Source organism: Mobula birostris, chromosome 3 (assembly GCF_030028105.1).
Source record: "Mobula birostris isolate sMobBir1 chromosome 3, sMobBir1.hap1, whole genome shotgun sequence".
Taxonomy (NCBI): Eukaryota; Metazoa; Chordata; class Chondrichthyes; order Myliobatiformes; family Myliobatidae; genus Mobula; species Mobula birostris.
The window spans coordinates 187,386,669-187,403,129 of record NC_092372.1 but is presented as its reverse complement, the minus strand read 5'-3'; the positions used below and the strand labels follow the sequence as shown (position 1 = coordinate 187,403,129).

Genomic DNA, 16,461 nt, shown 5'->3' with positions numbered 1-16,461 from the left:
AAAATCTGATTTCATTTTGGTTGTTAGAAGTTTAGCTGGGAAATGCAGCATCACCTCTGTAACCTAATTATGAATCTGTATACAAATTATAAATTGAGAACAAGGTAAGTAAGAAATTACATCTGAACAAGCAAAATATAGAGAAAGGAAAAACAGGTGGAAGACAAATAATACCTTACTAATCTTCAAACATTTTAGCTGGGAGAATTTTGGGAAATGAAAGCAATTGATCAACTTCCCTTACAGGATAGAGGAATTCTGGATATTTATTTAGGTCTTGCATTTTATTCTCATGAAAGAAAACCTCCATAATAGAACATTGTCCTTTAGCCAAGAGGGGAAAAAGCTGCATTTGATTCAAGTTATCATTGTTCTCAGTAGTTTCCAAGGTAATATGAAAAACATCATCTCTTCAATAAAAAATGTTGTTATATAAGCAGGGACTGATAAATATTTCACAGGTTCTCTTATAGCTAATTTTGCCTGTCCTGTGGATGGACGTTTTATTCTGGCTGCAAAATTCTATTCGTCCTCTAACAGCAGATAAAACAATCTCCAAATTGTTTGCCTGCATGAGCTTTCCTTTGACAAGCCTTCTACATCTGGTAGGCACCATGGCTCTGAGCCGTGTCAGAAAGAATTGCATTTTCTTTGCTCAATGGGTGTTACATGATGCCTCTGCAGTTAAGGCTGCCAGCTCCTAGTTCCAGTGACCTAGGTTTGAACCTCACCCCAAGGCTATCTGTGTGCATTTTTCCCAGTGATCATGTTGATTCCTCCTTCCACCCCAGGATCCAGTTATCCCCTTACACCCTGAAGGTGTGATGCTTGATAGGTTAATTGGTTAATTATACCTCAAATGTGTGCTTGGTACTAGAAACAGTCGAGCATTGATGAGCATATGAGAGCAAAGAGGTTACCAGGAAATAAAGTGGAGGAATGAGATTGATGTGAGTGTTCTAAAAGCTGGCTCATTGGCCTCCTTCTGTGATTTAAGATTCAAGATTCAAGTATATTTATAATCAAAGAATGTATAAATTATACCTTTGAGAATTGCTTGCTCACAGGTAGCCACAAAGCAAGAAACCCAAAAGAACCCAATTTAAAAAATGAATGAAAATAAAAGAAATAAAGACCAACACTCGATGCACAAGAGAAAGAAAAAAAATTAAATCATGAAAACAATTGAAGTGAACAATAACAGCATTCCGAACCAAAATTGAGTCCTCAGATCCAAACCCCAGAGCCACCCAGAGAAGGCCCAAAGCCTCACTTATCAGTTCATCGTATCAGCAGGCATGGAGCACAGCAGCCAGGCCAGTCTTCAAAGCCTTAGTGCCATGGAGATGACCATCACAGAGAATTAGTGAAATTGGCTCTCGTCCTGACTCTCATTGTTTCAGTCTATCTGGGCCAGCATTTAAATTGACCCAACAGTGGATGGCAAAAGGCTTCGGCACCCTGGAGAGAGAAATGAAGATCGTGGAGAGTGAGCAAAATCACTGTTGTAAGAAAAGATGAGATTATATTTAGGAGTCTCTTCCCTAGAGTGTTGCAGATTTTTGTTTGTTGAGTATGTTCAAGACAGAGGTTGATTGATTTTTGGACACCTAGAGATAAGAAAACTGGGGCTGGATGTGTCTTCAGATGAAGGGTCTTACTGACTAGCACAATAACTTCGAGGGCCCATTCTGTCTGTTCTTGCTTCTGTGTCATTGGTTCTTTACAAAACGCCTGTCTGATTAACAATTGGAATTCAAATTATTTTCTAATATTGTGCACATACATTTTTAGTTTGACAGAATTATTTGATCTCCTGAAGGGGAAGCTTACCATAACTGATTTAGTGACTTTGGGATCATGCCCTGTGTCAGGTTTAGAATACTACCTATTTAGTTTCCCATGAATCTGGTATTCAAAATACCTCAAAATGATGGATCCTTGACTTGAATTTGCAAGTGATAAATTTGGAGAAAATTCTCAATCCACTTCACCCTAAATATCTTAAGTTGTAACTTGTGAACAGTTAACCAATAACAAGAATCACCCCTTGGTATAACTTCTTTTAACTTCTCGCTCCTGTCAAGTCAGTATCATGTATTACCATAATGTACTTTTACAAGTTACTCAGCTGAGAGATATGAGTATAAGTGACAGATAAATTTAAGATTTGGTCTTGTAAGTTCAAAGGCACAGTCACTTGACCTGATACTCCTCCACAAAGTTCCAGATTTTTTAATGCCTTATCCACGGAGCTCTTCATTGGGCACAGCTGAAGTGAGTCAGCAACATAAGCTGTAAACTCTGCCTAAAGCAACACAAGTTCAAATTTGTTAAAATCTGAATACTGGGAAGATGAACCAAGAAAGGAAGGCAATACTCAGACTACACTAAGGAAGAAATTCTATTCCATTCTCTCTTTATAGTACAGAATTAAGTAAGAGAAGGTAAATTGAAGTGGTGTAATTACGAGTAATATTGTGTAGATCAGTCTTGTATTCTGGAGGGATATAACTGATAACAGGAATTCGTCCTTCACTCAAGTGGCTGTAGAAATCTGGAAAATTTTTTCAACAGGAAGCTGCTAAGGTTAAGTCAATTGAAATTTTCAAAATTGATATTTATATGTTTTTGTTGGACAATGTAATTAAAAGTTAAGCCACCAAAAAAGATGAATGCAACCTTGATCAAGATTAGGCCCAGTCTAATGGAATGGCAAAACAGAGACAGAATGGGCTGAATGGCTTACTCCCGTCACAATGTCATGGCCAATAAGTCAAAAAGATTTTTGCCCCTAATCAGGCAGCACTGTTGAGTAGTGGTTAGCACAACACTTTACAGTACCAACGACTAGGGTTCGATTCCCGCCACTGTCTCTAAGGAGTTTGTACATTCTCCCTGTGACCGTGTGGGATTCCTCCGGGTGCTCTGGTTTCCTGCCATAGTCCAAATGCGTTCCAGTTGTTGAGTTAATCGGTCATAATAAATTGTCCTGTGATTAGGCTAGATTTAAATTAGGCGATTGCTGAGCAGCACAGCTAAAAGGGCTGGAAGGGCCTATTCCTATGCTGTATCTCAATAAATAAATGAATGCATAAACAAACAAACAAATAAATAAATAAATATTGTGCCTAAAAGAAATTATCTTCAAAACCTAACTAAAACTATGAAAATAACGACAGTTTTTATGTGGAGCACCTAAGCAATCCAAATAATGGGTGGCTTTGAATGAAAGTTTGAAATAAGTAGATAATTTATTGATTATGTTTCAAAAAAATAATAATTTTCAATGCAAATCAAACTGGATTCAGCATCACTCATCTGGGTGAGTCCCAAACTGATAATCAAGGGCCAAATTACCTGGGAGGAGCTGAACATAGTTGTTTCCCTTTAGAAATGCAGGCCAGGGTCAAATGATCATGACTGAAACAAAAGTACTCAATAACATTTGTTTTAATGTTATTGATTGAATAATAGAAAGGCAACACAATGAACATATCTCAAATTAAATGCTATAAATATACATTCCAAATACAAAATAAGTAATGTTTACAGAATACAAGCTGAGAGTTATTGGAATGAATGGAAACCACTAACATCACTGGCACATACACACAATACAGCTGTTGGAACTATTTTGGATCAGCTCTTTGTCACTTGACAACAGCTGCATGAACACTGAATTGAAATCATGAGTGTAATACTCTGCACTGTCTGTAGCAAACTGGAGTGCTTCCCATTTACACCACAAAGCAGTTTGTGAAGCACAGTATTAATGCATAGACAGTTTCACAAAGCAGCCCAAAGTTATTTTTGTCAGACCCTTATCCTTGTTAATCTAGATCTTTGGAGGAAATAAGCTGCATTGAAACCAATTACTCCTTTCATACTTCTTTGCAGCTGAGTGATTTACTTTGAAAGGCAGTGCAGTTACCTAGATCTGCCTTTCTATGATATAATCATATACTAATACAAGAAATAGTCTTATTCATAGTATTACATTTATATTTTGCTGTCATTTTTAAAATATTACTTCCCCATTCATCATTTTGTATTTATGTGACTAGACTATTTCAATCTGTGAGCAAAATAAATAATTTGAAAAGTCTGTAAACCTTAGTAAAATTACCAGACCCCCTTCTTAACAAATAAGTTTTAAGTGTATGCCAAACAGTAAATCACGTAATAGCGTAAATTCATAGAGTTATGCAGCAATTCATCCGTATCAACCAAGTTGCCTATCTAGACTAATCCCATTTGCTTGACTTTGGCTTACTTGGCTTAAGTGGTGTCACAGCAACAACCTTGCAGTCAATGTCAGTAAGACCAAAGAACTGATTGTGGACTTTAGAAAGGCTAAGATGAGGGAACATATGCCGGTCCTCATAGAGGGATCAGAAGGGGAAAGTGTGAGCAGCTATAAATTCCTGGGTGTCAATATCTCTGAGGATTGATCCTGGACCCAACAGATTGGTGCAGCTACAAAGACACAACAGCGGCTATTTTTCATTGGGAGTTTGAGTAGATTTGGTATATCACCAAAGACACTCACAAATTTCTACAGGTGTACCGTAGAGAGCATTCTACTGACATCTGGTATGGAGCTACTGTGCAGAATCAAAATAAGCTGCAGAGAGTTGTAAACTTATTAGCGCCATCATGGGCACTAGCCTCTGCAGTATCCAGGACACCTTCAAGGAGCAATGCCTCAAAAAGATGGCATCCATCATTAAGGACCCCATCACCCTGGTCATGCCTTGTTCTCAATTGCTACCGTCAGGAAGGAGGTACAGAAGCCTGAAGGCACACACTCATCAATTCATGGACAGCTTCTTCCCCTCTGCCATCCGATTTCTGAATGGACATTAAACCCATGAACACTATCTCACTACTTTTTAATTTCCTATTTTTGCACCACTTATTTAATATAAATATATAAATACACATACACAAACACATATATATACTTACTGTAATTCACATTTTTTCTATTACTATGTATTGCATTGTACTGCTGCTGCAAAGACAACAAATTTCATGACAAACTGTATGCCAGTGACATTAAACCTGATTCTGATTCTAATATCTCTCTAAACCTATGTATCTATCCAGAGTAACATACACAGAAAATGCTGCAGGAGCTTAGCATCTATTCAGGAGAATTAACGGTTGATGTTTCGGGCCAAGGCACTTCATTAGGACTAGAAATGAGGGAAGACAATGAGGCCACTCTCATGATGCAGGAGCATCACTTCATATTCCGTCTGGGTAGCCTCCAATCTGATGGCATGAATGCCGATTTTTCTAGCTTCTGGTAATTTCTCCCCTTCCCCCTCTCTTTTTCTCCATTCCACATTCTGACTCCCCTCTTACCCTTTTTCCTCTCCTCACCTGCCTATCAGTTCCCTTTGGTGCCCCTCCTATTTCTCTTTCTCCCATGGTCCACTCTCCTCTCCTCTCAGACTCCTTTTTCTTCAGCCCTTTAACCTTACCACCTAATCATCTCCCACTTTCTGATTTCATTCCCCCTCTGCACCTATCTACCTTCCTCCTCAATTGGCTCCACCTGTCACCTTCCAGTTTATATTCTTCCTTTCCCCCTCCCCCCACCTTCTTATTCTGGCTTCTTTCTCCTTCTTTTCCAGTCCTGATGAGGGGCCTTGGCCCAAAACATCGATCAATTATTCCCCTCCATGTATGCTGCCTGACCTGTTGAGTTCCTCAAGCATTTTGTGAGCACTACTCTGGATTTCATCATCTACAGAATCTCTTGTATTTAAGTACCTATCCAAATATCTTTTAAATATTGTAATTGCGCCTGCCTCTCCCCTCTTCTCTGGCAGCTCATTCCATATACCTACCACACTCTTGTGTGGAAAAACCTGCCTTAAATCTCTACCCTCTTTAGGCTCATCACGAAGGGGAAAAATACTGTGACTGTACAAAATGGCTACCATGTGGGACTCTGTCAAAGGCCTTGCTAAAATCTATATGGATATCATTCACATCCTGCCCTTGTCAATCTTCTTGGTCATCTCTTCAAATAATTCAATCAAATCCATGAAACATGATCTGCCGCAAACAAAGTTATGGTGATTATACCAAATCAGACCTAGTTTTTTCAATTAAATTAAGTTGTATCCATCAGAATGCCTCCCAGTAACTTTCTCACCATTGATGGAAGGCTCACCAGTCTATAATTTCCTGGACTGTACTTACAGCCCTTCTTAAAAAGGCAAAACATTTTCCAAAAGACTGAGGTAGAAGTTTTCTAGTACCTCATCTGTGCCTAACAAAGATACAAAAAAATCTCTACAGGTCCCCAGCAATCTTTTTTCTTTGCTTCACACAAGATCCTAGGAAACACCTGGTCAGGCCTGGGGGATTAGCCAATCTGTATATTGCAACAGAATGTTCTCATGAAAATATGTTCTCCAAGTACTGCTGTGATGTTCTCCCTAAGCAAAATTTCCCCTCCTCTCTTACCTCCATCTCTCTCACACTGGAAGCTCCAGTAGCTTCTGAACTTTATTTCTGCCAGTCCTGCAAAGGCAGGTAGCTCCCAGTTTCCACCTAGCGAACACGAATCACCTGCCACTCATTTCCAACTCATCACCTGCAGCCTATTTAAACCCAGCTCTGATTTTTGTTCACTCATCGAACCAGCCAGCCTCAACCATTTGCTTCCAGCCTTCAGTTACCTTGTTGCCTTGTTGCCTTGTCATGTTAATTATTTGTTCTCTCTTGTTTTGTGGCCCCTTGTGGCTTGTTATTTTGCAGTTTATTATTAAAATTATTGTTTACCATTAAATAGTCTCCCCTACTGTGCGCTTGCATCAAGCCTCCTCTACAGTTCCTGACACATTTCTCGACAATGTTTCTGTAGTAGCTGTATTATCAAATCACGTGTGTTGAACCATGTCCTGAGTTCATCTGCCTTACCTGTCAGGCTTGTGGCATTAATATTAATACAGTTTAGCCCACTTGATTTTCCTCACTTACATTCCTGCCCTGATCTTCCCTGCCTGCTGGAATTTTGCTTAAACTTGTGTATTTGATTCAACTTTCTCATCTGTAACGTTGCTGCTTTAGGTTCTACTCCTTTGCAGGACTAGTTTAAGCCCCTCACCACTAACATTACTTCTGAAGCTGTTGATTGGATTTCTACCTTTGGCATCGAAATATGATTCCTTCCTGGGTATGTAAGCATGGGTGATGACATCTGTGTATCAATGAAAGAAAATACTGAGATAATTCTGTTGAGTAATACATTTTCAATTCATTGCAGTTAGTGATGTGAATCACTTAATATTAAAGTATTATATCTTCAATATTATTGTTAATTAATACATAATAGACATTTGCCCACCACTGCATTTTCTGAATTTGGCCTATGACCACAAATGAGTAATTATTGATCCCTATTTAAATGTCAATCAATTATTCATGAATAAGGCATATGATGAAATTATTAATTTACAGCATGTCCTTTGGCAAAATACCAATCCTTTAGGTTAGTACATTAAATATCCATGCTGTATATCATTGTATACATTTCAACTTAATGTTTGTTGCTACGATGAAAGAAGCAAAATATAAATTTAAGCAAATTGTGTCTGATTTTACTGAAAAAATGTATGTGCAAAAAAAATTCTAAGAATGCTTTGGATCACTCTTAGAAGCACAGGGCTCACAAATGGTCAGCATGAGGCAAAAGACTATTCACAACAACATAAGTTTATAGTGGGAAGCCATGCTTTAGTCTTATTATATGATGAGCTATTTTAAGCCAAATTTTCTCCTGACGTTACTTATCAAACGTGGTGGAACATGGATCTACTTTATAGTTGATACTGTTTTGAATAAGATAGTACAATGTGGCCAGTGAAAGGTCTCCCTGTGATTCTTATTAGCTTCTGCGAGAAAGCACCCGGCTATGGTTTGGCACTTACACACAGTTGGCAGGAAGAATAATATGGAATTCCAGTAAAAATTAATTATACATGAAATAAAAAGATACCCTGGAAATTTGCTGTAATAAAGAGAAAGTGAAAATTGAAGGATGTAATGAAGAAACCACATTGACAATTAACATTTGTATTTTATATTATGGAAAATTGTAATAAAACCTATAACAGTATGTGGTAAAAGTGGAACCATGTCATAGAGTTATGCAGCAAAAATAGATAGTCACAAGAAATTAGCCTTTGTGAGGGTTAGAAATTCTCACATTTTTCTACAGATGGAAGTTATGAGATTAATCAGGAAGGTAGGACGCATTTGTGGACAGAGAGTACAGAGTTAATGTTTTTTGTTGATTCTCTTTTAGAAAATTAGACAGCGAGTCATGGATAAAATATGTGAGAAACGAATGGGCTATGGTGAATGGATGTTAATCAAATTAGAGAATTCTATCGACATTCCATAACTGTGAGCAACATGCAGATTCTAACACATCATTGTGGGAGATCAATACCAATCATTGAAACAAATGACGTGATAAGCATTTATAAGACAGTGAGAAATCATTCTTGCACAACCTCAAGCAAATAAAGGCCTGCTACCAATTTGTCCAAAAGAACAATAGCATGGGCACATTTTTGGATCAGAAGGAAAATGTTGGAATAAATAATGACAAAACATTCACACGTTTCTTTGCCATGGAAAAGTGTTTGTGAGGAACTAAAATCTGTTATCATTCATTTTAAGGAATATTCTTCATGAATTTCATGATGAACTAAAATTTTGATACGATATAAGTACAAAACAAAAATGGCACTCATAAATAATGCTGGAAATACTGAACAGACCAGGCAGTGCCTTAGGAGGGAAGCAGAGTTAATGTCCTTTATATTCACTCTCCCAATAAGGCTGCAGAGAGAGGATGACAGGACACAACTTCTCCCAATAAAAGTTGTATAATTTCTTTAAAAAATGAGTAAGCGGAGTGTAGTTATGTATAAATTTGTGAATAAAATTATCCTTAGTGGTTTGACTGATTTTATTACCAAACTTGATTGACAGTGCAATTACCCAAACATCTCTACTTTGCTGAGTTGCAGCATTACCATTACATGCTGCCTAAATGCAATAGTTGATGTGTGGATTTCTGCACTGAATTCTTCATCTGGCTGACCTCTCGATCTGTAAGGAAGGAAGTGGAGTAAATAAATGATAAAGGTGACTTACTTTTAAATTGATCAGGATCTCCATGCTCAGGCAAACTAGTTTCCTCCCAGTGAATATATGGTCCTTCCCCATTCTTTTAAAGTATAAAGACAATGTGTTGTGTGTGTTGCTAAACATCATGAACTCTTATTTCTCTTGCTAAACTCTATTTAGTGGAATGAAATTATTCAACACACACATCCTAAAAAGATTTAATACTTTATCAATCTCCTTCTGTGCACTTAGTTTCTTGAGTTCTGATGTTAATATGTAAAGCTTCAGGCACCCAAATCCACATGTTCAGTCTTTCACTCCCCACCTCAATGAATCCCTATCTCCAGTTATCTAGCTTACCTAAGTATCCACTCATTTGCTGGGAAGTGATACATAGGCGACACTCAAAACGAGTGTAAAATATAGTTATATAAACTCTCTAAAAGCATTGCCCTTTTGGCGTTTAAATCATCTGGCAATGCCTCCCTGGCCTTTGTGATTCTAATGACACTGTTCAGTTCGAATTAAAAGCTTAAATAACTATTTCCAAAATTATTACTTTATCTGCCCACATCTGATCACTTTCCTCATCCGAACTGCGCACTTTACGGCAGTGCACTTCGGCCAACTGTATTCAAAGTGCCCTGGGGGTGAACTCGGGTGTGTAACTTAATTAACAATTAGGCAAGAGTCTTGACGAAATCTTTGCTCATTAACTGAGAATAAACGGAGCCCTTGAGAACAAGCAATAAACAGGAGACTGCAGATGATAGCATCTAGAGAAAAATATATATTGCTGGAAGCGTGTCGGGTAGCATTAGTGGAGGCGAGGAGACTGGTCAACGTTTTGGGTCGAGCGCAACCAGCCGTGTGCAAAGTTGCATCATTACACAAGATTCATTTGTGTTGAAACTGCTCAAGACACGTCGGAGCGTTTTGTTATACTATTTATGGAATATCTACGGCATCAGACTCCCTGTGAAGTATATGATTTCGGTGAATCCGGGAACCAGCATGCCGAATTAGTTTCTGAATTAGAACTAGATCACGAGGTAGGCGGATTGTGGATCATCAGAAAGCTCTTTGGTCGATTGGGTGTGAATCTAAGGATTAGGTTGGTTATGTCAGGAGAAAATGAATGAATGAAAGGGTAGTGATAACTCTCAGAGGAGTGGTCTGCGAGAAAATAGGACGCGACGCCGAATTAACATAAAATATGATAGGTCTCAAAACACTAGAGAATCAGACTAAGCCGCACGATAAATTATTTACATCACAAGAGCCTTCTGCTAGAAATTAGAATATTTTTCTGTCTGTGAGACTGCCTGGTTTTGACAAATCTCTGTAAGGCACCAGAATATAAATAGTAAAAATCAACAAAGAAAAGTATCATCATTTCCTCTGCGAAAAATGAGTGGAGAGTTTTAAATTCATCCGGCAAGGAATTTCAAATTGCCATGATGATGAAAACCGGGGAATGGGCGTGAAACGCGTTACAATGATTCACGGGCTTTATTTTGCCCAATAAGCGACGAAGAGACAAAATAAAAGCAAAACATGTTGGGGGGAAAGTGTTAAATATAGAAACTATATCAAAACCTGCCTTCTCCCTCGAATTTGGTATGAATGAATGACAGCTACGCAGTACATCAGACTATGGAATGTGTCGCCTAACCTCTCAGCCTTGCAATTACACGTTCTGCCACAGAAATAACTGTTCGGCGAACTGTAGTAAATTATCCGTCCCCACGCTTAATTTCTATGCAGCTCACATCGCGCTGAAGATCACACCACACTACAATGATCTGCGCTGCATCCACTTTGTTTAATTTTCCACTGCATATTTTTTTAAAAAAATGAACGATTAATTATAATCTACACGGGCATGGTAGAAACAAATGTTAAAATCGGATAGCTCAGTTGGTTAACGTTGCAACTTTAACAAGTGTACCAATGTTTATGTGTTTATCGGTCAGCAGTCTGGGGGAATAGGGAAAAGGTAGAAGCCCCACGATCGCTGGCCAGCGGGACCGGGTGAGGGTGCGGGTGATGGGGGGGGGGGGGGCGGTCAGAAGAAGCGAGCGCGAGCTACTTTTCTATTGGCCCGGAATTGGGAATAATAGTTGGAAAGCGCGAGGAATGGGAAGGGGGGTGGGGGGGAAGAGAAGGTGGATGAAACGCTCTGTCCTATTTGTCGATCCGTGACGCCGCAGTTGTAAAGCCGACTGTGATTGGTTGCTGGCCGGCGGCTGTGTTCTTGGGCGATATTTTTTCTCTTTTTCTACGCGGATTCGGTGAAGCGGGGAAAAAAGGGAGAAAATAATGGCGGCGGCGATGATGAGTCGGGTTTCACGTTAGTGTTACAGCCTCACGTTCATTGTGTTTAGGTGTGTGTGTGTGTGTGGGAGAGAGGGAGAGCGAGGGGCCGAGGAGCGTCCCTGGACTCGAGGGAGCGGCGAGTGACAGTGGCTGAAGTAGGCAGAGGGAGAGCAACCGGGAGGCGGAGGAGCCATGGTGGCGGCGGACGGCGAGGCGGCGGCCGGCGGAGTGCAGTCGGCACTGGGGGATGGCAGCCCGAGGAGCCTTTTGGACTAAGGGGGCGTCTAGGCCTCGCTTCGTCCCACGGCGCCACAAGGTGTGCTGGCGGGAGCGGATCCTTCCCTTCCAATGCTCCACTGAACGGAAGGGGGGACCCGATCTTTGCGAGCGGCGGAGGCTGGTTACCGAGCGGATCGGGTTCTCACTCGGCTTCAGTGGAAGATTGGTGGGGCGGTGGGGGTGGGGGGGGGAGTGGTGATCGGGGGCTTCTGCACGGCTCGGAATGTCGGAAATTGTTACTGATCAGGATCTTGTGCAGGAGGTAGTGGTTAACTTGCCCCTCTCTCTCGGAGCTGGCATATCGAATCTAGCGACTTGCAAGCGTGGGAGACGTTTACAGATTTTATATTTACACATCGCATCCTTTCGGTGTAACTCGGGCGAATTTTCACAGAGAACCACCCACAGCAAATGGGTGGTTGTCAAGAGCCATTCGTAGGCACGTCCAGAGAGAGTAATGTTAAGATCTGCTTGCAGGCTGTATCTGAACCATCTCCCTTCTTTACATCGGTCACTTTTTGTTCAAAGGATATTTGTATATTTCAGTTTTGGATGGGGAAGACAGTTTTTCGGGGGTTATTTATCTGAAGCCTGGAGGAGAAAACAAATAGTTCTGCTGTAGAAGGTGTTTATAATACAGCTTTTGTAAGACTAGCTATCCAACAGGAAAAATTGGGTTTTTTTCCCCCTTTGGAAAGGGAGGCGTTTCCTTGTTTAATGGAAGGAGATTTGAGTTCCTGTCAGGAGGACTGAGTTTTTTGAATCAGTGTATTTGTATAATTACTGTTAAAGAGAACTGAAAGTATGATTTATCATGTAGCGTTTTATTTGCGACAAACTGATGTAGTTTTTAAAAAATATTTCAGATCGTTTAGGAAACTATGAAGAAGAACGGATAGATTGGCGAATTATCATCTGGCTGCTTTTTTGTTGTTGATGTTCATGGATTTTTCAATGTACCGAGCCAAGGGAGTGTTCTCTTGATCTGGATTCGTTTTACATTGGAATGAAATAATGGCGACACGTAGGTCCTGTCCAAGTGAAGAGGAGGATGGAGATGTAAATGGAAAAAAACGCCCCTATGTTGAAGAGGACGAGGTACGACTGAGATTAGATGTCGTTTTATTTCTTTTTAAACAAACATGGATGGTGATTTGAGCGTTTATTACTTTAATACAAGGTTCAGCACGAATGAATCAGCAAATGCTTTTGTGCCTTTTGATTTACCATTTGTCATCTTGTCGTATTGGGCGCGCTGCCCGTCAGGCTCAACAGATTATGCTCCAGAGGTTTAGCAAGGGTTTGTGTGTGACAGTTTAAGCTTGTAGTATCAGCTACTAGTTTTAATGTAGGGATTGATTGCTGTTCTCAGAATGTAAAAGCAGCGGCGCATTCGGAAACACTGTTTATATTTGAATATATGTTGCAAAAGAAATGTTGGATTATAGTAGCATACCAATTTTAAGGGTAAATATGTAAATTGTTACAAATCATTAATCTAGAATCAAAGTTTTTTTAACGTTGGTTGCATGAAATGGAAAAAATCTTGTTTTTGAGCACTGATGAACTTGTGTAGTCTAGCTTAATAATGCAGCAATAGTTTATGTAGACTGGCTCAATGACTGTTGAAATTGTTGGTGGTTTTATTTGTTTTGATTCTTGAATTGTCGCTGAACCCAGAGAGATTTCCACAACTGTCTTTCGTTTTCAACGGTACAATTGGTGGCAGACGAGGTTAATACGTGGGGGTTAAATGGTAAAATATTGCATCAGTGATAGTGTAGGTGGAACTCAAAAGACTACTGGAAGGCATTGGCAAGTTGGAACTTTGTGTGGGGAACATTTTTTTATAACCTCTGTGCTGTAGTTAGAGGAATTTCTAAAATGACCTCTTGATGTTGCAGGTGCAGTTATCATTTGGATGCTTTTGCACTAAATGCTTGTGAATATATTGTAGATTTAAAAAATGTTAATGCTGGAAGCACTTAGCAGCGGAGAGAGAAACAGATACTGCTTCACATTGATTACCTCTGAAGCTGGGAATATACCCTAGTGAAGAGGATATTGTATCACTTGTATTTCATAAAATATTTTCTCTGAAGAATACATAGTATGTGGAATCCTTATGTATTTATTACATTATTATTAAAATTAGTAGGGTAATATTTTTGTCAAAAAAACAAACTGCTGGAGGAACTTGGTAAATGAGTACCATCTGTGGAGCTCGATCCACTGCTTGACCTGTTGAGTTTCTCCACCAGTTCGTTCTTTTACTCCAGATTCCAGCACCTGCAGCCTCTTGCATCTGAATATTTTTGTCAAGATAATCTGTGCTGTTGAGATGTTTTACTGAAATAAAATCATACATCTCACATATGTTCAGATACATACACCTGCTAAATTTATATGTATTCAGTACTTTTTTTGTTGGTATTTAGTTCTTTTTAATTTTAATTAAGTTGCTTTCCATTATGCATTAAAATATCTTTGCTTTGTAGAATTTATGGTGCTATAGGAAGTCATTTGATCTATTACCTCTGCCTCAACTGAAAAAGTTGTGTCCAGGCTAATTCCATCTCTTAGTTCTTGATCTGAAGACTTCTAGATTATGATTCATAGAATAATCAACCATGTTTTTGAATGCAATGAGAATTTCTGCCTTGTACCACCCATTCAGGCATTGAGTACCAGATGTCAGCTATTTGGATAACATTCTGCTTAAAGTATTTGTCCCCTGAATTTTGCAGGGGCAAGCAACATATTAACCATTGAAAATACAATTATTTGTTGTAATTGGGAAATGTATTCCCTGTGATTTTTAAAAAAAATAGAGCAAAGTTTTAGATACAAAAATGAAAACTATAAGGTATGGCTTGGCATATTCAGTTCTGATGACAAAGAATGCACGAGCATTAGAGGCGGTCCATAAGAGATTCACCAGGCTAAGTTATGGGATGTATGGGTTAACCTGTCATTGTTACTCTCTCCTTGGCATTACCGGGGCTGCAAAGAAAACCATTAGGACTGTCACAGATGCTCAGGTGGCTATGGATCTAGAGACTATTGCTTTTGAGACACAAGCCAGGACCTGATCAACCCTGGTGAGAGTGTCTGATGTGGAAAGACCCAAAACACCCAGTACCCTGTCCCACTGCATCCTAGGTTGTATCTCAGCATCATGGCTAGAGAAACTAAATCCTGTTTCCTTTAGGGTTTAGAATGAGGGGTGGAATATTGAAACGTATAAGATTCTCGATTGGACATGATAGGGTAAATGGCAAGATGTTTCCACTTTTGGATGAATCTCAAATGAGAGGATATGGTTATTAGATTAGGGAGTGGTCATGTAAAATTGAGTTGGGTAGAGCAGCTTCTCACTGAGGGTGGTGATTCTTTGGAATTCTTTCCCTTGGAAGATATGGAGGTTAAATCATTGGATATAATTAAAGAATCCGGTAATATTTTTCAAAGATCAGGAAATTGAGAGCTATGCAGAACTAGCACAAAAGAGGTGAGGCTGGGGCAGATCTATCATATTGAGTGATAGCGCAGGCATAGGGCTGATTGGTCGCCTGCTCCTCTTGTGTTTTTAACATCAGCACTGTATTGCATAGAGCTGTTTGTGATGTTTTAGGATAACTGTATAATTTCATTCAACAAACAAGGGAATATCTATAGATACTGGAAATCTGAGCAGCAACACACAAAATGCTGGAGGAACAGCCTGAAATGTCTACTGTAATTTTTTCCATTGATGCTGCTTGGCCTGCTGAGTTCCTCCAATAATTTCATTCAAGTCCATTTTAAAACTGGAAACATTGAGATTTTGTTTTGTTTACACTATTGCTATAAAATGATTTGAACTATTTGTGGGAAATATTTTGAGTTATTTCAAAGTCTTCTAGAATATATTTTCTATATTTTTATTCTTGTGTGATATTTGCTAATTGCGTTATTTAAAATATTCCAAAACAGAAGGACATTTATTTTATCATAAAATATTTTATAACTGGCTCTGTTTTTTTGCTCTATAGTGTTTATAGTGTAAAGTAGAATTAATTAGATTGAAGCAGATATGATTTGATTTTTGAGGAAAGTTAAGTTTTAGGTGGCTTCAGTTCTAGTAACTTGTTTAAAAAGAAAGGAATTTGTTGAAATATGTGTAAGATATTTTTTGTACTTGGCGTGTTTGGAGTCGTTCATGTTTGATCCTGGTATAGATTATTATAGGGTATTTATTAATTACATAACATATTTGTTCTTTTTAAATCTTTTTATTGAATAAGTATACAAAAGGTAAGCCATATAGGCACTAATACACTGTTAGAATATAATAAAATTACAGGAGATATTAAAACAAAAGAAATGATACAAACAATGTAATTTAAACATAAAATAATAAGGTAACATATAGTATACTAATTTTTATATATATATCAATAGAAAACAGAACCCCCCCCAAAAAAAAACACCGTACAACTAAACTAAAAGCAAAGCAAAGCAATGGGCTAACTTGGGAACAAGTAGAGTTAAAAGACTTAAAATCACGTCCTCAAACCCGACCTCCATTAAAAACAGTAGAAAAAAACAAGAAGGGAATATAAATATGGAGCAAAAAGGGGAAGAAAAAAAATTACATTAAATGAAAATATTGAATAAAAGATCTCCAGGTCTGTTCAAATTTAAGTGAGGAATCATAAA

The 16,461-nt window shown here is 38.7% G+C and overlaps 1 protein-coding gene across 5 annotated transcripts in view; it reads left to right on the top strand.

Moving 5' to 3' along the window:
• LOC140195486 (rho GTPase-activating protein 21-like) overlaps nucleotides 1-16,461 on the top strand; it is a 348,737-nt gene that overhangs the window by 96,685 nt on the left and 235,591 nt on the right. The window contains exons 1-2 of one of the 5 annotated variants that reach the window (XM_072253850.1): nucleotides 11,430-11,797; nucleotides 12,627-12,858. The exons of 1 other annotated variant lie outside the window; for it this stretch is intronic. In XM_072253850.1, the coding sequence (XP_072109951.1) occupies nucleotides 12,775-12,858 (84 nt within the window). In that variant the 5' untranslated portion in view covers nucleotides 11,430-11,797; nucleotides 12,627-12,774. Of the gene's footprint in view, nucleotides 1-11,429; nucleotides 11,798-12,626; nucleotides 12,859-16,461 lie in introns of those variants that run through there. 3 more of the 5 variants (XM_072253851.1, XM_072253852.1, XM_072253853.1) reach the window with 3 other exon arrangements.